At 36.0% G+C, this 24,922-nt stretch overlaps 1 protein-coding gene across 2 annotated transcripts; it reads right to left on the bottom strand.

The window, feature by feature from the left end:
- Positions 1–44: 44 nt before the first annotated feature.
- LOC122822644 (glycine-rich cell wall structural protein) lies at positions 45–24,683 on the bottom strand. Of its 2 annotated transcripts, XM_044101494.1 has the most exons (26): positions 24,279–24,683; positions 22,956–23,026; positions 20,735–20,812; positions 19,049–19,096; positions 18,921–18,947; positions 18,387–18,446; positions 18,255–18,287; positions 17,523–17,597; positions 17,367–17,450; positions 16,048–16,077; positions 15,914–15,958; positions 8,970–9,764; positions 8,055–8,105; positions 7,918–7,965; positions 7,769–7,825; positions 5,995–6,048; positions 5,772–5,807; positions 5,617–5,676; positions 4,984–5,028; positions 4,008–4,049; positions 3,782–3,838; positions 2,602–2,676; positions 2,364–2,396; positions 2,235–2,273; positions 977–1,033; positions 45–360 (listed from the first exon to the last, which is right to left on the bottom strand). In XM_044101494.1, exons 2-26 carry the CDS (start codon positions 22,963–22,965, stop codon positions 356–358), a joined length of 1,944 nt encoding a protein of 647 aa, XP_043957429.1. In that variant the 5' UTR covers positions 22,966–23,026; positions 24,279–24,683; the 3' UTR covers positions 45–355. The 2 variants fall into 2 exon arrangements, with proteins under 2 accessions (XP_043957429.1, XP_043957430.1); XM_044101495.1 differs by lacking the exon at positions 8,970–9,764.
- Between the last annotated feature and the right edge of the window lie 239 nt (positions 24,684–24,922).

The following is a 24,922-nucleotide window of genomic DNA, read 5'->3' as shown; positions in this document are numbered from 1 at the left end:
TTTAAGAGAATGTGTTGAAACATGAAGTCAGATGATATACTGACTCAGAAAGTTTCTTTTTTATTCCACATCACATTACATAATGATTTATTCGACTGAAACAATAAGATCATCAGGCTAATCTTGATTTACAAAACATAAACACATTTCTTGCTCTTTGCATCTATTTATGTTCATCATCTGACAAACTTTGACGAAATAAAACAGAACACAAGATACAGCAGGCTTTGCAAGGTCAAGACAAATAAATGGAGAAACATACAACAAAAGTCAAACAGAAGGAATAAAATTCTGCATTAATGCATTACATTGGAAATATTATAGAGATGATCCACCTACAGAGGTCCGCATTTTCTTAACCTGGTTCAAAGACAGATAGAGAATTGAGTCAAGAAAAATAAAAAAAAATAAAAACAACAACAACACATTTTATGTAATATACCAATACAAAGTAGTGCAAAAATGGAAAAAAGGAAAATTTTACGTGATTTTCATATGGATGGGCATAATGAATGTTTATGCTGTTTAATACATTGCTAAAATGCGGTAACACTCTTTTCCAAGCCGCATTCAAACGCACCAGGAGCGTACACATGCTAACGTTGTGTGAGAATTACGCTTAGCAAACCAGCAAGAACTAATAATGTTGTTTTTTTTCCAAACAAACCGTGTAAGTTGAGTAATGCTGCTGCTTGCTAATTATGTTGGCTAAATGATGCTAATATAACATGTTGAACTAGTTAACAAGAATGCTAATGTTGTTGCCTATTTTACATCTCTTGCTAGTTAGTTAATGCTAGCAATACACCAATTAAAGTGACAGTTTGTCAGTTTAAACACCAATAAAACTGAGTGTAATGTGAGAAAATGTTCAAGAAATATAGATACTATGGTAATGCAGAGTAAATCTTCTTTAACAAATAATCTGTAGTAGTAGGATCCCAGAAAGTTAGTTGCAAGATTTTATCATACTAACCTTTGTAACCGTTACCAAGGCCAGCATTCAGTCCATCATATTTACCAGTCTGCTCCACTGTGAAAATAAAACACCCCAGTTTAAAGTCTTTCAAAGGCAAATTGAAATCTGAAAAGAGTTTAATCCAGAACACCAAATTAAAAACAAAAACAGAATTCCCTCACTGTCTGGAGTTAAATACGACCAAGTTGCTCTTGTTTTAGGTCGGTTGGAGTTACCAAAATTATTTATATTCGCTAAATGCCAGAATAATGAGAGAAAGACCAGAGGTGAGTATCATGTAATATTTAAAAATTACATCATCGGAAGGACAGAAATATAAACTTGTGTGGAAATTTAGGCGCCTAAAAAGCTGTATAATAGTTCTACTGTGATAAAACGACCAAATGTGCTGGAGCTTTGCTTGGGTTGCTAGGTAATGGGGCTGGGGTTGCTAGGTAACCGCACAGTGCTGGTTGAACGTGACCAGAAGTGGGTAGACTAACCAAAACTTGTACTAAAGTGAGACTAGCACTACTTCAACGTGGTTTTACTGAAGTAAGAACAAAAAGTAGCCATCCGAGAAATGACTCAAGTAAGAGTAAAAAAGTATTTGGTACAAAGTCTACTCAAGTACTCAGTAACTGATCAAAAAATTAATTTGTTTAAAGATTACATAAGCAGATGGACCAAAATGTCCTGATATAAAGTTACGAGGACATTTTGGTGTTTGAGAGAAACTAATTTATATAAATAAGAAATAACAAAATCAGGTAAAATAAATATTTTTCCAAATCAATTAGTTTAAACACAAAATTTATGAAACTAACAAAAGTGTCTGGATAATGTTTGGTTAAAACCTGTTTGTACTGGAATTTTCTACCGTGGGTAGAAAATTCAGAAATTTTACTAAAGTAAAAGTAGAGATACTTTAATATAGAGTTAATGAAGTAAGTACAGAGCAGTAAAATACTCCTAAAAGTAAATTTTTTCCAAAAAGTTACTCAAGTAACTGTCACTATCTAACTCTGAAAGAGAATATATTAAACTCTTTATGCTGAAAAGCTATAATGCATCCATAAAGAGTTTCATTTTCAAATAAAATGTTATTTTAAGCTTCGTTGTTTTGTTATCAACTGAGTTCTGAATGTTTGAGTCAACAGAAACACTAAAAACCAACTCATAACAAGAAACGAGAAGTTCCTTTTCACAGCTGCTGAAATCACAATGAGTGGAAGTTGATCAGCTTAGAGGAAGTATCTGGTTCTGACTGACTTACTCAGAGCATCCTGAGAGGCGCCGAGCGCTGCGCCGAAACCTTAACAAGGAAGCACAACCAAATGTCACATTTCAGACAACAACCTCAATCAAGATTAAGGATCAAAATTAAGTTTTTGTTGAAACTCACCTGTTTGTTGGGTCCCAAATCCTGCAGCAGCACCTAAACCAGAAAGAAAATAATTAAAATTAGCTAAATACCATCATATAAATGAAGAAGTCGTCGTAGTTTTTTTCTTTTTTGCTACGTGTTTTTAAATGTTTGTGCCATAACCTCAGTGGTGGTACATCTGGTTTCAGAAAACCTAATTAACACCCCAGAAAGACGGCCCTTTTTCCGTTGTGCGCAGTTTCTCGCACTTTCTCACCGTATTTGCTGGCGGTTTTGGCGCTTTCAGCTGCAAGGCCGAGCTGCTGAGCTGCATACGGGTATCCGCCGTCGCCTGAAGGAAATAAAGCGACATTTGGCAATACTGAGAGCTGTGAGTGTGAAGAACAGAGAGGATGTCATAAACAACAGGTTTTGTCTCGCACTAACAAAAAGCTTGACATTTAACTTAAGATGGTGACATTCTCTCTGTTAAAAAGAAGAAAAAGAAAGTTTAAGACACATAATTGTTGATTTTCTACATCTGTATTTCAAAGATATTAAATGTTGCCAGGTATTTTTGTCTGGTTTCTTGTGTAAATATCTAAATCAGACAAAACTAACCTACAAGTAAATTTCAGCACAATATAGAGGTTGATTTAAACCAATAACTTCTTAATATTTATGAAAAAGTATTAGCTTTAAGTTAAATAACCTGCAAGTGGAACATTTGAAATGGGTAGTATTATGTGATTTCAGGTTTTTTACAGCACAATCAAGTAACAATGTTACATTCAGTTGTTATGACTTAAAAGAAATCTAACTTCATAATTTAACACCTTGGAATTGGGCCTCTGTCTCTTTAAGAAACTCCTGCTCTTTCTGAAACTCCGCCTTCAGGAAGTCATCACGACATGACTCCTCCATTAACCATTTAGCAAATTTTACCAGCGTTTTACTGAGAAGTAGCTCATATAATGAGTACCACTGAGTGTTGGCTAATTGCTGCTGGCTAGTCTGAAGGAGCTGAGTGGAGGAGGAGCTGCGCCTTGAAGGCGGGGCTAGGTCCACCCAGGCGTTTTGCTCAGCTGAATGGATGAAGATTAAATGATTTCTCAAACTTGAAAGAATTAAAGCAACACTCCAGGTATGTTTTTGATGAAGGAATAATATAACATGATGAAAAAGCTTTAAAAGAGAAGTTGATTTTACATAATATTGCTCTTTTAGCTTATAATATGGGAGAAAAGTCATGTTATGTCACTTTTGTCTTCTACTTTCTTATCAATTTTAAGGAATTATTGCCTTGAATCAAGCCCCCACATCTCAGTAAAAACTTACTTGTACTTTAGTTTTGTCTGATTTCAAGTGTAGTGAGGCATTTGCACTAGAAACTAGACCAACAATCCTTGGTAGTATTTAGTGTTTTTGCTGTGATGAGTTGCACAGGAAGCTCCTACCCTCCAGTCCAGCAGGGATCACCGGAGCGTTACCATAAGGAACCTGAGCTGCTCCTCCTGAAAGGAAAGCAACACCCGACTCAGATGACTCATTACTTCCTTATCCTGTAGCCTACATGTTGCTGCAGGTTCTGCAGTGAGACATGCTTGACTTCTGAGTCACGCTTGCAGAGCAACGTTTACGCATCACGTGACAGGAGGACGAGGTCGTTTCTGCAGCACTCACCATATTTACCTCCAACTGATTCCAGCCCCGTACCAAGTCCTCCTGCAGACAGATTAACGACGGTTTAGTGGAAATGTTTCATGGTGCCGGGTGTTTTTAGCTACGTTCTGATACATTCAAATGTAAACTTAGGGAGCGGAGGAGCAACTTTGTTCTGCTTTTAATATTTGTAGCAGAAGTAACGTTTACTAAAAACACTCCTGCCGCATTTAAATGGGGTCGTTTGCAGTATTTATGAGCAGTTAGTGTCTTACTGCTGAGTCATTTAGTAACTTTTCAGTTTAGGCTACTTGGAGAAGCGCGTTCAATAACCGACAATCTGAATTATTTATCTATAAACTATTGTCATACTTCCTTCTTTACCAAGTCTACGTTCTCAGTAAAGACGTTTTCAATTTAAATATTTAAAAAAGGGAATAAAGCTATTTGTAAATATACATGGAGTCTTTTACAAAAGAGGAAGACAAGGCTGAATTAGTGCATATATGCATGGTGTCACTCTGGCCACTTAGACTGTTAAAGAGTACCAAAGATGCTAAATTCACATTTTGCATGTTTCGTACTTCCATTTGAGTCTCAGCTGCTGCTAAAAACAGCCAGTTGTTTTTTTGGAAAGTCACAATCGATGGGCACTGTGCCGATGGCTAGTACTTTGCTTTTTATGCATTTCAAAGGCTAGAACAAAATTTTACATGTACGGCGGCCATATTAGATATTTACATCAGAGTTGGACAGAAACTTCCATCTGAGTGGATTGATTTCTCTGAGTTGGTAGGAAGGTCACAATCTATTGCAATATATTCATCATCATATTGGTGCATTCAATATTCATATCACAAAGTACTGTTTAGAGTTAAAAAATGTTGCTTAATCAACACAATCCCACTTGGAACTAAAATATAACATTTGTATTGGCAGAAAAAAGTCTAATAATAATAATTATGTACCAGCAATTTCATACTGGGTCGGTTCTTACCATATCCGCCCTGGCCCGGTCCGGCGTAGCCACCTGTACTGAGAGCTGAAACATCAGGAAAAGAAAGAATGTCAGTCAAAAAATAATTATTAATAGCAAACCTTTTAATAAACCTGCAAACATGAGACCAGAAACCAAACTGGAAAAAACACAAAACCTTTAAGGAAGACAAAACTAACTGAAAAATAACTTTTCAACAACATTTAGAGACGCTTGTTTCGAGTAAATAATCCTTTAATATTGGTAATAAAAGAACTAGTTCCATTGCCAGATTATTTCACTCATAACAAGACATTATTCATGAAATAATCTGCTAATGGAACTAGTTATTTTTCGTCAATATTTATGAATTATTGATTCAAAGCTCCTATTTCTTGCTGAAAAGTCATTTTAAAGTTAGTTTTGTCTTATTTGACAACCAAACTTACTGGGTAAGCTTGTGTGTTTTTACAGTGTACCAGAATAAGCTGGCCAGCTTCACAATAGCTACACCCAGTGGATATGTTAATCACACTAGTCATAAACAGACAGCCTATCTTTATTTTTAAAGCTGTCATTCATACGCTGCAGGTTAAGCGTCCAGCTGTTAGTGTCATCATCACCTGTTGGAGCTTTTCAACAGGTTGTTGTTACCTTCAATCTTTCCTGATTTGCTCTCAGCACCATCAGCTAAGTCTGCAGGGTAACCAAGCCCTGAAACATAGCTCTAATTAGCTCTAATTAACTAATTACTCGTTCACCAAACAAAGTTTTACCCTTTTTTCTCACCCATATGTGGATTTACTCACCTGCTCCGTAACCATCACCGTATCCGTTTCCATAACCTGTTGGGAGACGAAGAGGAAAGAAGGTTTTATGCCAAAACTTTCACCACTATCTCTGTTCACAATCAAAACAAAAACTTTCAAAGCCAAATGTAGGTGTGTTTTCTTTGGAAGTCAGTTTGGAAAGTGAGAATTTTGATGCAAACTGTTGGTAAAAATGCAGTTTGTCAGCATCTGTACTGCTTACCGAAGCCGTTACCCGCCATGGCACCAAGATATCCCGTCACTCCATCACCGTATCCTGTCACAGCAGATTAAAAACATCATGTACAGGATGCAACATGGGTACGGAGTCCCATTAGTGCCAAAAATATGCTTTTATGTCTATATAAGGAGGTTTTTTCTAAAATATGTCACATGAAAAAGAAACAAATTACAGAAACAAAACAAAATACTACATTTAGATATGTTTAGATTTCATTTTGTAGATGTATTTAATAGTTCTGTAAAATTTGACCCAAATTTTGAAGTTTTGTTTCTTTTTCATATAACACCTTTTAGAAAGTAAAACTAATAGTTTCTCTCTGTTTGCATTTAAGTCCAGAGTAAATTGTGTGCTTGGTATATTTCTTCTAGATTTGTGTTATTCATAAATATTAGACAGTGGTGTTCGGTATTTTGAGCTGAACAGATTTTTTCAATCACACAAAGAAGCAAACTGAGTATTTTCAGTTGTATTAAAATGAAGAGATGTCATGTTAAGTCTTGACACAGAAAAGTGTAGAATTTTGAATTTTCATTTACACACTGAAAAAACACAAAATCTTACCAAATAAGATCTTATTGACTTAAAACAAGCTCCTCTATTTTCTGCAATGTTACTTTTAAGTTTTGTCTTATTTTAAGTGTACTGAGGTATTAGCATCAGAATCTAGACCAAAATTACTTGGTCAGATTCAGTTTGTTGCAGTGCAATACATAAGCACACTACATATATGGCTTACATAGACACATTTTTGGCACTAACAGAACCCCATATTAAATTTTATTTTGATTTGTAAACCAGACTGGCTTCAAATCCACATGAAAGGATGATAAGTTTTCACTTTCAGAAACATTAAAGTTCACCACAAAGAAAATCACAAGACGGCAGAAGAGACAAAACTTTTGGTTTGCAGGCAAATAAAAAGTTTACAAGGCAAAATAGGAGCAGCGTCGGATTTTCTGCTGCGGCTTCACCTGACATCAGGTTCGAACTGCATATACTTTTATTTATTTACCTACTTTCTTTCTCTTTCCCACTTCTACCCAGAATATCTGTGACACTGGGTTTATCAGGGAACATTAGACAACAGAAAAATAATAATGCAGATTAGAAAATAACTGCCAAGGTTAAAAAATCCACATATGATAAACAATTTCATTTTGTTTGTTTTGTCTTTTTTTTTTATGTGTCCATTTTAATGTATACCTCCTTGTTTGTTTGTTTGGTTAATTTATTTTTGTTACTGTATTATCTGGTTAAATATCTTGGAGATCAATACAACTTCTTGCTTTTAGTTAGTCTGTAATGTTTGCTGTACATGGATTAACTGGTGAATTAAAATAAAAAATAAAGAAAAAAGGTGTTTCAGAAACCATTTGACTCAGAAATAATAATATTCTATACTAATTGACCTCTAAATAAGAGATTTTAACAGTTGCATCGGTTTTGAAATGCTTAGTTAAAAAATAGAAATACAGTGAAAAAGGTAAAAGGAAAAGCCTAGAGATGGAGTACCAGATGTTAAAAGAACATCTGGAGGAATTAAAACATTTTATCTAGACAGTTTTGCACAATAATTTCTATTTATTTACATTATGTTCTACATTATCACACAATTTGGTGGATTTGGTCATGCAGTATAAAAAGTTCATATCTAGGTTTGAAGAAAAATGCTAACTGCTCCTTTAAGTTTACAGAAAAAAAAACAATAAAAAAAAAATATAATTTAAAAGAATGATTGCACACGTTTGCTCACCGTTTGATTTCCCTGCAACGCCTTGTGGATACGCGCCCTGTCCAAGCGCAGCAGCAGCTGGGATGAGAGAAAAAGAGAAAAATGTACAAGTTAACACCCAAAATTAAAACTCACCTTCAGATCAGAATTAAATACATCTAAAGACTAACCACTAAGTTTTCCAGCAGCACCTCCCAGATAAGCGCCCTGTCCTAAACCTGTGAGAAAAACACGAGAAATATTTGTCATCAGTTACTGAAACTGCTGAAGAGGAGAGAATCGTCCTGTGAGGAAGGCCAGACATTACCTGCTCCGTAACCTGCAGCGCCCAGATAGTTTCCTGCTCCTCCGACGTAACCTGCAGACAAACCAAGGAAAGAAAGAAAAAACTCAGTTTGTGCTGTTAGTTCACCTGGAGGACTGGAGTCAGTCTGGAGTTCCTTTAAACAGAGAGAGAAATGCGACAGAAAACATAAACTGTCTGCAAGTTTGTTTGGAAGAAAAATGTTTTATTTGCAATTTCTGCGTCAGGTGGAAACTTTCCTGGAATAAATCCAGAGAATCCAGAAACTACAATGTGAGAAACACAAAAAACAAACAATCATTTGGAAGATAAACAGACAAAACAGGCCCACAGATCCTGCGCCATGTCGGCAGAATTTGCTTTGTTTTTTTGTGTCTTTTAGCCACAGATTCACTTGGGAGTGTTTGTTGATAAAATTTCAACCTTAGTCTCATTGGATGAAATCAGGTTTTCGGTTAAATTCCTTGTAGCATTTAGCAAATTCCACTTTCACTTTTTAGAATGGTAGGAAAAATCTTTTGTTCTTGTTGTTCTTTCACCCAAATACAGCAGAGTTTTAGGGCCATGCTTTTGTTAAAAAAAACCAAAAACATCTGTTTTATTCTCTTTGAGGCTTAGAAACTTTATCTCCATCCATGATGAAGACTGTGTTTTCAGGTAGTAACGTCGGTATTTCTCATCATCAAAGGAAGGTAACAGGAAAGTTATTTACACAGCATTAAAAAGAAGAAAGAGGACTGAGAACAGAACCCTGAGGGACGCCATATTGTAATGTTTCTGCTGCTGAAGGTAAAAGAATATTAAATACACCGGCATTTTGATGCATATTAAATATAAGATAACAGGATTGTTATATGAGGGTGAATTTGATCTACAAAAACATGAAAATGGTGGAAAAAGATGAAGCTTTTCTCTTACTTGCCGCCTGCGTATTCCTCTCAGTCAGAGGTTTTGACTTTCTGTTTACATGTCCAGCTACAGGAAGGAGTCTGGCATCTTCTTGAGTAAAACCGCCAACGTCCTGCTCCTCTCTGGTTAAGGTGACGCCCAAACTTTGGGTCCTGATCGGATCGTAGTGCTGGGATCCGTCTCTGACCCGGATTTTGTCTCGACGTCTCTGGAGGTCCTGACTGCTGTCTGGTGCAGTTAAAGGATTGATGCCTGCTTGACGTTGCACGGGGAAGAGAACATCGCTTCTGCCATCTTGACCTTGTGCAGGAAGATTTTTACACCCGAAGCGTTTCCCAGCTTTAACCTCTGAGGGATTAATGCCCAACATTTCTGGCAAACCAGCAGGAGCTCCACAGTTTTTAGCCTCTTGATTTGCCGTTTCCCTGGGATTGTGAAGTCCAGAATTGTAGGAATCCAGACTTTTGATGTCTTGATCAACAGGAAGTTGTCTATTTATACCAGCGCCTCCCAGCATGGCCTCAGGACCTCCAAGTTCATATTTTCCACCAAGAAGTTTATTCTGTTTATCAAGAGGAAATGAAGGTCTGAGATTTGACGACGGCATGCTCGGATTGAATCGTTTGACTTCGATTCTTGCCTGAATTCTGGGAACAGTCGGACCGAATACGTTGCTTCTCCTCAGCGATTGTTCTCGCTCTCCAAGCATTTCATCTACAACTCTGCTCTTTTCTCTTTTAAGATCCTGAGCTGCTTGTGCCAGACTCGCCCCTTCAGGTCCACCCAAATCTGCCGCAGAAACACCTGGCAGAGAAATATCATCATGCATTCTCAGCTTCCTGTTTGGACAGTCGGCGCGTTTCCTGCAGAGGAAGACACACCGACCGTCCTGGTATTTGAACAAGAACTGATTTTTTTAAGCTAAACTCTTCCTTCAGACAACAATCAGTGCTTTTGAGGTACGAAGTCAGTTTTAGTTGGAAAATCCAGTTTTCTTTTGATTCTTTAGAAAATTGTGAATAAAGAGAGGAAGAAAACTTTAAGAGATCAAAATTATAGCCCAACCTGAGCCAAGAAAATGACAAGTCATTCACAAAGCCCAACGAACACCTACTGCATAATGACAATGCATTTTATTTGTTTATATATTTTGTTATAATGAATAAAGGCACAATTTCTTTTAACTGTTAAAAAAATACATGAAGAGATGGATGAATGGATGGGGTTCAGCAATACTTCTGAGAAAACAAAGATTCTTGTTTAAAAGGGCTTTTTATTAAACAAAGTGTAAAGTGAAGTTAAATGTATTTACTCTTTGATGTATTTATGTTTTGCAATTGTTATGAGGCCACATATAATTATAGCTGGTCAAAGGAAATTCTCTGTTATGAACCACAGCTGTCATTGTTTTGGTTTTCTTTTATGTCCTCTTTCATTACTTCTGGGTTTATTATTGTTGCTATATTTAGCTATTATTACCAGTAAGGTTTTGTCATATCTGTTTGTTATTGTCATTATGGTTTTACCATATAGATTTGTGATTATTACCATTAAGGTTTTGCCATATTGGTCAGGAACAGCTATTCAAGAAGAAGATACACGAAAGGAATCTGAATTACACAACACAAAATACTAGGCCGTCTTAAGAGAATTAAATCCAAATGTAAAGGAAATGAACACAATATGGCAAAACCTTAATGGTAATAACAACTACATATAGCAAGTTGTTAATACACTGTTAGACTTTTTATTGTATTTTTACAATAACTTACTGGCAACACTGTTGCCAGTAAGTTACTGTAGAATGGTAATTACAGTAACTTACTGGCAACAGTGTTGCCAGTAAGTTGCCAGCAAGGTACTGTAATTACCATTCTACAGTACCTTACTGGCAACAGTGTTGCCAGTAAGGTACTGTAATCACCATTCTACAGTAACTTACTGGCGACTTACTGGCAACAGTGTTGCCAGTAAGTTACTGTAATCACCATTCTACAGTAACTTACTGGCAACTTACTGGCAACAGTGTTGCCAGTAAGTTACTGTAATTGACATTCTACAGTACCTTACTGGCAACAGTGTTGCCAGTAAGGTACTGTAATTACCATTCCACAGTACCTTTACTGTCATGATATTTCACAGTTAATTTTTACTGTGAGTGTGCTTTGCAGTTATAACTGCTTTACTGTAAATGTAGTTTATAGCATAAAACTGTAAATGTATTTTATAGTAAAGCTGGTCTACTGTAAACTTGTTTCACAACATAATGTCAGTTTTACTGTAAATTAAAGTTTACATTTTTTAATACAAGAATATTTTACCATAAACCGAAAAGTTTCACAAAAGAAATTTTTGTCCAAGTACTGTGAATAAAAACAGGTATTTATTTTCAGCAGATTTGTTGAAATAAAATCCATTTATATATTCACAATGTCATAAAGAACAATGTCACAATACAATATAATGTGCTATAAAACAACAAAACCATAGAACACACTACAGGTCATGTCAATATTTTTATGGCACATGTATGTAGCAACATGAACATGTGTGCATCAAGTACCAGCCATAAACTATTTAAAGACTGACTTTAAAAAAATATATAGAATATACTTCATTTAAAAAACCAGCAGAGGCTGCATTGTCAGAAAACAGTAGCTTAAATGTGCTCTGTTACACAATACATCACAATAACAGTGCAAGTGCGATAATGTACTATATGGTAGACATTCATATCAATAAATATTGTTATATCAGATGCATTTCCTACATCAGAAGAACTTTTATTCCATTCGTCAAACAAAATCAGTGAGATCCATCTTGTGGAAGCTGAACTGTAAAGAATAAGACAGACAATGTGGGAAGTCATGAGATGGTCAGGAAGTTATCTACATTTTCAAATCGACAGGAAGGCTGACAAATTAAGCTGACTGACAATGTCCAAATGCATAAAATCATTGGCATAAAGCAGCATTAAGTTGATAATTTCTTTTAAAAAAAAATCAATTACACTGAAGTGATAATAGAAGCTGCATAAAGAATGAGCAGGACTGGCTTCACTTCAGGTTTTTGGATTGTTTATGGCAAAAGCAGTCAGTCAGTCTTCACTAATTCAAACGATTGCGTACTGTATTGAGACCCTGCAAATGTCCCCAAGGAGACGATGAAATACAACATGTCATAACAATCTTTTCAGTCATTTTGTTGGTGCTGACGGATTACTGCAAAGGTGTGCCTAATAAACTGAAAACTGCATAATATAAAAAAAAAACACCTCAATTAAACGACTACACACTTATACATTTCTGTGATTTAGTAAGAGATGCAGCGACATCCACTTTTTACCACGGACACAGAAAAGATGCAGGCTACTCTAAAGGGCTATTGTGTAGGAATCACATGCCATTTATAAATAATCATTAAAATCATATTAAAAAGCCTAAAGTAAAGTCAGAACATGCAAGATAGGAGGAAAAGACAATAAAATAATAAACATTTGGTAAAATGCTTACCTAGTTGGAAGTCCTCTATTCAAATTCAGCGAGTCGTTTGAGGAAGGTGTTGATCCGGGAGTTGACACTGACTACTTTCCTCTTGACAAGACTTCCCGTCTTGCAGCTTGTACTGACTTTGGCCGTGCATTTGGTACCAACATCTGGATTGATCCTCACAAAAAATCTTTTAACAGAAATAAAATATATTAATTGTATTTTTTAAAATGAAGACATACAATACAGCAATCAGCTATGGTTCTTCATCATCAGTCAAACTGTCATTAAATTTAATTCATAAATGGTTTGGTGTAGAGTACTTACTGTTGTATCATCTCCAGCGTGGTGGATGCTGACTCCTGATACTCCAGATTGAAGTCATAATATGACCCAAAAAAGACAGCAAGGACACTGGCAAAGTCATGTAGTTGCTCAGGTTCGAAAAATACCTTCTCCTCCATACTGACCATCCACCGGGTTGCAGACATCAAGCTATTTCCTAAAATAGACAAACCCTTGTCAGGCTAACGCTAGTGAGTAAAAGTACAGACTACCATAACTATTACATACATTGCTACAAAAAAATTATAGTGATAGAAAATATTCCTCTTACCAAGCATGATTACCCTTGGTGTTGTAGGTAAGGTCATTTCCATCTCAACAGACATCTTGGTGGAAGATACCTTTGAAACATAAAGGAAAACTCTTAAATATGAATTACTGGTAGTAATTTATATTTAAAGCCAGTTCACCCAGATTACAACAGGTTTTGAGAACCTCACCCCGGAGACTAGACTAGACTTTACCCCTACATCCTGCTACCACTCTGAAACAACGGATGTGAATGACAGTTTGTGAGGCTAAATGAATTTTTTAAAGCATTACATTCCACAAATACAGTATCTGAATGGCTAAGTACAATATGGGTTAACAAAATGTTTGTAATTTGGGTGAATTGATCCCTTTAACAAATTAATTGAACAATTCTGATTTAAGATGTGTGTTTTAAGTTAAGAGTCGATATAAAATTACATCAACCAAGATGAAGATTGAGTCCTCTTTTTCTTCTAAATGTTTTATTTTCTCTGACGGAAGTAGGACATTGCTCTATTCCAAACCAATAATTAGCTGTGTGTTGATGTTTCTTCACATGACTACAAAATTCTCTAAATTCTGAAGTACAAATGCTGCAGAATTTACACCTGTACATAGTTGCACCTGTTAGTACTGACTTAACTTTAAATTTGCAAGAGCATGGTTTAAACAGGTGAACAGTCCTTATATGGAACCAGGGTTGGAAATTAACTTTTTTGTCCACCTGCCACTGTGGCTGAACCAACTCAAAAATAACAGAAACCACTTGAATGTTTTCCACCTTTGTCCTCATTTACAGACTCTTGTACACTATGTTGGAGATGTAATGGTACTTTAGCAGGCTAACTAGCTGTAGCAAGCTCAAAGTTATAGATTAGGTTAGCTGCTCCTCTACATTTCCAGATTATTTTGTGGCTTCAAATATGTTTGAAGAGCTGTCTTTTTACCTGTTGTCTTGTCTTTTCAAGAGTTGAAACTATGTTAGCACTCAGCAGGACAGAACTGCACAGCCACTTGGAGGGAAAAAGCTTGGGAGTTAAAAAAAGTCATCTGACAAAAAGAAAAAAAAGAACAACGTTAGAATTCATCCTTGTTGACCTAGCTAATCTGCACTCTTAACATTTGCAAGGTCATGGTTTAAACAAATGAACAGTTATTAGATGTATTTTTAAAAAAAGGGGGGGGGGGGGGATCAATTATCAGTTAACGTTATATTGTTCGACAAAGGATGTAACAACAATGCTAACAGACACTCAGCACTGAGCTTATCTCAACCCAAAGCTAGTCGCTCGAGGAAGATTTAGCGGCAAAAGCCAAGCTAAAACCTTCGGTAAAATTAGCACCTTAGCTAACGTTAATTCCGAACCAGCTCAAAAAATAACACCATCATATTTTTCTATCTTTCACCTCATGCTAAGTGATAGCATTATAGCATGATGCTATAAGTTACGTTAGCTCCATCTAAAATATACATTGGCTTCAAACAGTTTTCTAAGTGTTTTTTTTTACCTGTCTTGCGAAGAGCTGAAGCAGTGTGAGCCCACAGCGACAGAGCTGCACTTGCACTTGGACGGAAAAAGCTTCGGAGTTTAAAACAAACGTCATCAGAAAAACGTTGGAAGCGAAGCCACCCTTGATGACGTAGCTAGATAAACTGCATATTAATGTTAGCTAGGATGTGAAAAAAACAAAAGTACATGCTCTCTTTCTGCCTTAAAATATGTTAACCACTAAAGGAGTAAAAATACAGAAACAGGGAACCACGATGAAACATCTATGATGACCGTTGGAAATCAAATAGAATTCTTACATGGCCAGCGCAAAGACATTATAAGTGCAGTACCACTACTGCAATGTGTAAACAGTAAATTACAACTTCAAAACATACAGTAAGTTACTGTAATGCTATGTACTATACCCATAATGCAATGCAAATTACAGTAACTAATTGTAAAGATGTTTTATGTTAGTTTACTGGGCATTTTTGATTTAGCTGTAAAAAATACAGTAAAGGCTAACAGTGCAAGATATTATAAATACAGTACCACTACTGCAATGTGTAAACAGTAAATTACTGCAACTTCAAAACATACAGTAAGTTACTGTAATACTATGTCCTTTACCCATAATGCAATGCAAATTACAGTAACTAATTGTAAAGATGTTTTATGTTAGTTTTACTGGGCATTTTGCGGTATTTAGCTGTAGAAAATACAGCAAAGGCTAACAGTGTAGGATTAGACCTTTTCTTACCGTAATAAATCCAGAGGTAATTAGGGAAGAACACAAAAGAAACTCAAAACATTTTTTAGATTCCATACAAAATACAATCAGTTTGGCAGAAGATAATAAAACATAAGTATTTTACACAAAATTACCAAAAAACAAGTTTTCTAACCCCACACGTCTGTTTTAAGCTGCAGCCTCCACACATTCATCAATGCCAAAGCAAACATGCAGAAGACGTTCAAACATGTTCAAAAAGCAGCAGTCAGCAGTCAGATTATGGCAAATAGATGTGATTTTCTTTTCAAATAAAAGCAGTAATTCAGTTTGAGGAAAAAACAGAACGATAAATTTATGTGTAAGTGATGCATAAAGATAAAACAAAGAAATATTGAGATTCTTGTAACCCCTAATTGATAAAATATCTCAGTAAAACTTTAAATTAAAGCAGATATAACAGATGCCTACACACATTGGGAAAGGAAAGCATTAGCTGCAGAAAATCATTTCACCAGTAACCACAAGGAAAAGTGCTCCAATTTCAGGAAAATGGGGTAAAAGTAGAAGATATTGGAAATTGTTTGTATATAAAAATGCCATAAATTAGAAAGTAGGTGCAGAGGATGAGCGTTCAGTACTAACCTGGTCGTACGCCTTGGTACCCCATCCCAGGGAAAGCTCCATATCCTGGCAAAGACGACAAACCAATACTTTAAACTTAAATAAGGCAAGCTGGTTGGCTAAATAATCGTGGAAGAAGCAAAGTATTTATTCACCTGGAAGTTGGCCGGGGCCTGCACCATAGACTGAAAGTCACAAGAAAGAAAGAAAGAAAGAAAGAAAGTCTGATTTAAAAGATGGATAAAATATTTTCTGACTCTTTGATGTTAGACACAAAGACTAAATGTTTCTTTGTTGTTGTTGTTTTTTTAGTAAAATGCATAAAAGATTAAACAGAGACATAAAAGCAGAAGCACAAGTTTCAGTGGTTTCCCATCAAGCTCTTCAGGAATTTAAAAAACATCAACCACCAAAGAATATCAAAATCTAACCATTATGTGAGTGAGAGTTCAAATCAAATGTGTTAAACTTAAGGTGTGGGAGGCAAATCCAGCCCACAATAGCTTATTATGTGACCCAAAACAGAACCTTAAAGATAACAATCATATAATCAAACATAATTTTATTAATCAAATCAAAGCAGTTTTTATCTGTGTGCTCCAGTTTTTCACAGAAATTCACGTAAAGTCAACAGATCCCTGTTTTTTTTAAGTAATGCAGCAGTAGTTGCACTTCCATTGACCATATGACTGCACAATTTCACTTTTTTAAATACATTTTGTTAATGGAAACACCCCAATTTTTGAAAAAGAGGAGATGTTTTTAAGGAAGTAATTAGTTTATTTCACAAAACTGCAATGGAATCACATTTTTCACATCACACGAATCAAACCGGATGTTACCACTGGCGGAAACCATGAAAAAGAAGATGACAGGAAGTAGTTTTGAGGATGATGGCGCTGAAAGATTTTTAATGAATTATTGCGTGAACAAACTTATTTACGTGTGATTTTAATCACGTTTTTTATTTAACAGAAACACCACGACTCCGAAATTGTATCGTTTTGACATTAGCGGAATATTGACAAAGTTATGCGCACATTTGTAATGGAAGCACAACTATTTTTGATTTATCAAGAAACATCAGGTTTAAGTGATGCTCACTCCCACCTGCAGGTGGCAGTATTTCATACTTCTACAACACTGATGCCTTAACTTTCAGCTTTACAAGTTTTCATGTTATAGCCTGTGATCAATGTGACTAGTAACAAAATGCCAAATTTCGCAAATATTACTAAATTAGCACCAGAAAATTAGTGATTGCAAAAAAATCATAAAAAAAAAAAAACATGAAATCATGGAGGGACTGATTAATCTGAAAAAATATTAAATAATATTTAATTTTAAGAATTTATTGAATGCAGAGACAACTATTGATCATTTAAAAGTTAATGGTTTTCATGATCTTTATTTGGCCCAAAATAAAAATAAGTTAGTCACTCCTAGTGTAGAACTTTGTTTCTGCTGATCTTACCACGTTTTCCTGCCTGGCCCAGTCCCAGTCCCAGTCCGTTTGTAAGCCCAGCATTCAGTCCCATTCCTGTTCCCAGACTGGCGCCTGAAATCACACGACTGAGGCATAAATGGAGACAAAAGGGGTAATTTGTGAAAAAGATGGAGGATCACCTACCGTATCCCGCTGGGGTTCCATATCCACCGGGCTTCAGGCCTCCTCTTCCTCCCAGTCCAAGAGATCTGTATCCTCCTGGAGGCCAGTAGAAACTAAACTTTGTGCCATTTGGTTCAATAATTTCACTCAAATAAAGAGAAAATCATAATGCGACTTTTTCATTTTGCTTGGACATCAATTTGACTTAATGTAAAATTCCCATTTTGTATGTTTTTGAACTTCCAACTGCTTCTAAAAACAGCCTTAAAAAAAACACCCAGTCGTCTTTTGGCAATAAGTCGATGTTTTTCAGGGTCTGAAAAATGAGCAGTTTCAAAAACTACCAGAATGTTGAGTCCCATTCCAGGGCACTGCACCGTTACTTAGCAACCACAGCCAAGCCCAGCCCCGTTACCTAGCAACCCAAATGGAATTTGAGCAGTTAAATCAGCTGATTTAACCACTAAATGCAGCTGTAAAAGGTAAAATGGTGGCCAGAAGCAGCTAATTTGGATTGAAAGTGGAAATTAAAGAAGCTTTTAAAAGACAGAACTGACCAGACTAAAATATCAACATCTAACAATGATTTTGTGCAAAAAAAAAAAAAAAAAAACATGTAATGAACGTGTTTTGTTTCACTTATAGACTAATCCAAACCTGTTCAGGAAACCTTTAAAATGAATTATTTTGTGTTGGCTTTGACGTCCATCTACTAATGCTACAATTATTAATAAAAATTTGATCTTAACTTACCAACACCAAGATGAGCCGCAGGATAACGTCCAACTGAGATAAAAAATATATACAAATAAATACACAAAAATGTCTCTTTTTAAAGTTATTATTTCACATAGAGTGGTTTTAATCTGGAAATGAATGACATACTCCCAGTCTTCATTGCTTTTGTGCCATATCGGTTTCCTACTGCTCCCAGGGCTCCAGTAACTGGAAAGAAAAGAAGACTAAATTTTATTTGCTTTTTTTTTTGTAAACAGGTTTTTGGTATTTTACATGTTTGCAAAATAAATCTGCCTCAACTAGTATTTGAAAAAAAAAAAGCTGCAATACTAATTCTTGACCAGTAGGCGGCGATATTGTCTATATTATGTCATACAATTTTAAAGAAAGAACTTTTTTTTCCATAATGAACGCAAATTCCCCAATAAATAAATTAAAATAAAGAACTGGAACTTATGTGGAAAAGTATTTATTTGGGTGGAAGAAGGAGGTTAAAACTGAACAGAAAATGTAATTTGTAAATGTTTGTCCAAATGTGTAGAGTTTGTTGTGTTTTTACGTTGTTGTTCTTATACACAGAAAAACAGGTGAACATACTCGAATAAATTGGATGAATGCAGCTTTTATGCTTTAAATTTAAGAGATTTAATTGTGAATAGATGATCGGATGTAAAGGCTGACCTCCAGGTTTTACTCCAATACCAACACCTGAAACAGAAATGAAACATTTGTCTAAATTACAAGTTCTTTTGATTTTCTTCTTTTCTTAATTAAAATGAATGAATAAAACATTTCAGGACTTGTCGTACCTCGAACTGGCAGCGCTCTCCCAAAGGCGACATTTTGAGGATTAACTCCTGGAATATTAAGAATGCATGAATGCATAATAACAGAAAATCTTTACAAACTTCCTATTAAATCACAACAAACAAACAATAAAACAAAGAAATATGCATATTACTGTGGAAAGATTAACACACAGTGTACAGGAACCTGCATGTATTATAAAAATTAGATTAAAAGAAGACGGAGGACAAAATGCAGCGACTTCGTGGAGCCTTGAAGTTTTTTTCACGGTCTGCTGTCAGATTTTTCCTGCCTTTGATTTGCAGAAAACAGACAATATGAACCACAGCGACTGGCCGGCAGTCGTGGAGCCACATATTCACCGCTTTGTCTTCGTCCTCCTCAGTCTCACAGACATGATTTTCAACAGGTAGGTGAGAGAAAGTCACTGAAGGAGCCGAATCATTTATCAAGTTTAAACTGAAATCAATCCTTCGTTTCTTCTGTAGGTTTTTGCAAATTCAGCTAATTTCTATTAGAATATTTAATGTTATAGTAATCAGAGGTGAGTAGGATGGTACTCAAGGAAGAGTAACACTACTTCAACATATTTTTACATATTTTTACTCAAGTAAAAGTAAAAAGTAAACATCTATAAAGTTACTCAAGTAGGAGTAAAATAATATTTGGTAAAAAAGTCATTAAAGTACTGAATGCACTGCAAAACCAAAATGTTTTACCAAGTTCTTTTGTCCAGTTTATAGTGAAAATTTATTTCTATGCTTGAAATGAGACTAAACTAACTTAAAAGATTTTTTTCTGCAAGATATAGGAGCTTTCTTAGCCAATAATTTCTTAATATTGATGAATAATTACTAGCACTGACAGATTATTTCACTTCTAACATAGAAAAAATAATCAGCCTATCGAACTAGTACTTTTTTTTTGTTACTATTAAGGAATTAGTGACTTACAACAAGCTCCTATATGCTAAAAAGTAACTTGTAAATTAGTTTTGTTTTATTTCAAGTGTACTGAGATATTTGCATTATAAATCACTCAAAAATACTTTGAAAGTTTTTGCAGTGTAACTAATCAAAACATCTGATTTAATAATAAAAAATTACATCAAACCAAAATAAAAAGTTAAGGAGAAACTTTGGTATTTTAAAGACCAAAGTGACTATAATTCATTACAAATTAAATTAACTACAAAATAAAATTATTTCTTTCTAAGTTAATTTGTTTTGTTCTATAAATCATGAGAGTGTTTGATTAAAACAAACTTTCTGTTCATTCAGTTCACTCAGTGTGAATGAGTGAAGTTACACATTCACACTCAGTAATGAGTAACTAAGTAATCCATGAACTTTACTCAAGTAAAAGTAAAAAGTACAGAGTAGTAGAAATACTCCTAATAAAATGCTTTTAGTTACTCAAGTAAATGTAACTAATTACTAATTCATGCTGCATCTTTTAAATCCAGTCTGTGAAAAGGTATTAAAAAATACAGAAAGAAAAGAACATTTGAAAAACAAGTTAAACTGTTAATATATATATTCTCATTAGTTCACCAACTTTACTACTAAAATCAACAAACTACATCCAAAATAGTGAGAATTTTGGCCTGAAAATCAGTTTGAAGTGTAATAAAAAGGTTCCCGTTTCACTGAATTTCAACATGTTTGTTGTAAGTTTGTATTTCTCACCTCCCTGCAGAGTTTGCTGAGCGAGCCAGAGAACCAGTGAGGTCTGCAGCAGAGCGCGGAGCAGCATGATGGAGCCGGCTGGAAGAAAGAGACAGAAAAACGGACAGACAGCTGCTGCAGAGAATCCTCACCTCCTATATATACACCGGGTTTGTCCAACAACACTCCTACTGCTGCCTGACGCCTCCAACCGGGTCGTTGTTTCCATAAGCTGAGGATCCATATGCAAAAACACTAAAGTATTTCTGTCTTGTTTATACTGAAAATAACTTAGAACACCTGAAATAAAACAAACTAACTGTTCAGCAAGATATAGGAGCTGATTTTAATGCAATAATTGCTCAATATTGATTATAAAAAATACTAATTCCACCATCAGATTATTTCAAGACATTTTTCCAAGTTGTAACTTAAATAATCTGCCAATAATACAAATATTATTTCTTTAATATTAAGGAATTATTAACTTAAATAAAGCTCCTGTTTCTAGCTGAAAATGTAAGTTTGTTTTACAAACTAGTACTTTCATTGCCAATTTTTGTTTAGTTTCTACGACAAATATCTGAAATAAGACCAAGAAAACTTAGAAGTAGCTTTTCAGCAAAATATCGGAGCTTTTTGAAGTAAATAATTCCTAAATATTGATTTAAAAGCACCAGTTGTACTGCAGGATTATTTCACTTATTACAAGACAATAGTCTGAAAGTGGAACTACATTCAATAGTGGAAATATTGAATTTTTCATCAATATTTAGGAATTATTTACTTAAAATACGACCCTATAAAGTTACTTAACATTCGATCCATTTTTGTCTCCAGTCCACCAATAAAAACTAATTCAGATCCACAAAACAGCTTATTAAAAAAAAGCCAAATAAATAAGTTTTGTCTTATTTTAAAATACAAATTATTTTATTTTATCTGCTTCTTGTCCTGTTTTTATAATTTTACCTGTTTTTCTGGTTCTACTTCATCATCACATCTATTAGAACGAAAAACTAAATAAACACGACTCTCTTGAAGCCGTTTAAATATTGAGGTAAGAAATTAAATGGAAAAAAGTGACATCATATATTATATTTGTGTGCTAACCTCAGGGGGCAATTAGACAGAAAAACATGATGCAATGAATGTTGATAGGAAGGAAACAGGCCTCATTAAAAAGCTATTTTACACAATTTCCTTCGGGAAAAAAAAGGCTCTCTAACATAAAAAAGTGCATCAGACAAAAAGCAAAGTTCAAAATCACAAAAACTTACCAAATAGTTTTGGTTTATTTTAAGAGCAAATATGTTAGTTCACTTGAAAGAAGTCAAAACTAACTCAAAAGTAACTTTTTGTGAAGATAACTAGCTTGTTTGAATCAATAATTCGCCCCACGCCCGGAGGCCCCACGCCCGGAGGCCCCACGCCCGGAGGCCCCACGCCCGGAGGCCCCACGCCCGAAGGCCCCACGCCCGGAGGCCCCACGCCCGGAGGCCCCACGCCCGGAGGCCCCACGCCCGGAGGCCCCAGGCCCGGAGGCCCCAGGCCCGGAGGCCCCACGCCCGGAGGCCCCAGGCCCGGAGGCCCCAGGCCCGGAGGCCCCAGGCCCGGAGGCCCCAGGCCCGGAGGCCCCAGTCCTCAACGCAGACGTCGCAGGTTCGACTCCCGGTCCTGGCGACCTTTGCTGCACGTCTTCCTCCTTCCTGTCTGTCGCAAGAAATATGAGCCACTAGCGCCGCAAAAACTCCTCGGAGAACAAAATGGAAATACCAAATATTTTTCCCATTTTTATGTGAAATAATCAGCCAATGGAACTAGTAATTTTTAACCAATTTTAAGCAAATATTGACTTAAAACAAGCTATTTATGTAGCTGAAAAGTTAGTTTGTCGTATTTTAAGTGTACTAAAACATTTGCACTAGAAACTCAACAACAGTACTTGGTAGGACTTTGTGTTTTTGCAGTGCAGTATGGACGCCCTTTATGCTCCTCTTTATGTTATGCTGTGGTGGGTCCTGTCAGCCATTTCTTAACGTAAAGTTTATGTCTTAAATTTGTGCACAGCAGCACTGAATGCAAACTATAGAACCACATATTATGATTTACAGCTGAGGGAAGACAGCTGGAAAACGTTCGTCACATGTGCGGACCACCGCATCGTCTTCCCTGGTGGTACCGAGAACAAGACAATAACACAACCCCCGTCTGACTCACCACTCCTTCATCCATGATTCACCTCTAAACATTCGTCTGTCTGCGTCTGCCTCGGCTACAAGAGGTGGGTCAGCTTTCTGGAAGATGCCAGAGCTGCAAGATGGAAATTAAAAAGAATTGAAGTGGGAAAAAATGTCATTTTTTTCAAATTCTGCTGGCTAGTTTAGCTGATGTCAAGTTGATTTTAATGGCACAGACTTGATGTTTGAGCATAACCTGTACATGTTCAATATGGCTAAAGTGAAGGTTTTAAAAATGGTGCAAAAACACAAAATATTGCCAAGTATTTTTGTCAAGTTTCCAGTGAAAATATTTTAGTACACTTGAAATAAGACAAAACCAACTTATAATTTATATTTAGCTTGTTTTAAATCAATAATTACTTAATATTAAAGAAAATGTACTAGTTTCATTTCTAACATGGGCAAATACTTTAAACTTGAAGTATGTTACTTTGATTTTAAAAACATTTTTTAACATATTTGATAAAACTGTAACCATCTGTGGAAAGATCGACATCCTCCTCCTGTCATCTGAATGAACCAATCAAAAACAAGCAATCAGAATCAGGAGGCAGGTCTTAGTGTTGCCAATCACTTCATGAATGTGCTGCTAAATGTGTTAATGCTGGAGAAACAACTCATCGTTACAGGAAAACCATTTATTTGCCGTCATTGGTAGCTATGCTAAGTAGAAATTAGGGTTTACAACAAGCTATGCTAGCTGCAGCTTAGTAGGCAGTTAGGGGGAAGGAGAGCATTTCACAGAGGATGATTGACAGCAAAAAATAAGTCTTAGATAATGAGATTCAAAGGGCTCTTGTCACTTTAAATCCAAATAAGTTGTTTATAGCCAGGCCCCCCTTACTCCATGTTTACACCTGCATAAAAATGGCTGCAAACAGATGCCCAATTATACAACTGTACATCTTTGAAAATCAGAAGTGGTGCCTCCTGCACAACGAACAAAAATGCAGCAAGTGGTTTCTGGATGGTAAGATGGCAACAAAACACGTCTGTTCTAGCAGCCATTGTACAGCACATGCAGAGATAAAACCAGCTGACCAAACATGCTGGAGTTCGCTTGGTTGCTAGGTGATGGTTCATACCTAGCAACCAAGCTAGTGACTTAACAATAAGGATGTTTTTAAATGGTTAATTTTCCAGAAACCAAAAAACACGAACTTATGTCCAAAAAACATTTGGGTTGGTTTTAAAAGCAGCTGAGACCCAAATGGAAGCATAAAAAGGTACAAAAGGTGAATTCTGCGAAATAAGTCTCCTTTAAAATTCTAGAGTTATAGTAGTTATATACAGTTAGGCTATATTCCTTACTTTGAGCTCACCTCCACTCAGTGAACAGCAGTTAGCTGTACGCTGAAGATTTCCACCAGCACGGGTTGGAAATGAAAACGTACCTCGAACAAGTCACACACTGTAAAATCTGGGAGGTGTGCTGAAGCGCACTGCATGTCAGACTGCAGGTAAACATTGAGAAGCTGATCGGCGCTCGACTCGCTCCGTCTGCACGGGACCCGCTGCGTGTGGAAGTTTCCACTGCACGGGAACACTGTGCACCTCAGCATCGCATGCAGGCTTCATGGAGTCAGGATGTTATTGACAGTGAAATCCTGATGGTTTGTTCAAGAGTCTGCATGCAGGAATTACCTCATGAGCGTCACAAGACACAGCGGCTCCTCTAAAGAGGCGCAGACTGATCTTACTGCCTCAGCAGATTCACTTATGTTAGAATCAGTTCTGGTTTTCTAGGTTGTTTATTTAATCAGTGAACCAATTTAAGAGGTGGCGCCCACAGCGCCCTCTAACGCAGTGTCACAAAGTAGCATTTAACAAAAATATATATTATACTGGTCGTGTAACCCGTCTTTGTTCGTTTCAGGTCCAGCTGGATGATTTCACAACAAACTCTGCGTACATAGAAAAAAATGAGTCATTTAACACCTAAAACCCCCATAAATCTTTAGGTTAA

Source organism: Gambusia affinis, linkage group LG19 (genome assembly GCF_019740435.1).
Source record: "Gambusia affinis linkage group LG19, SWU_Gaff_1.0, whole genome shotgun sequence".
NCBI classification, from domain to species: Eukaryota; Metazoa; Chordata; class Actinopteri; order Cyprinodontiformes; family Poeciliidae; genus Gambusia; species Gambusia affinis.
This window is presented reverse-complemented; position numbering and strand designations above follow the sequence as displayed.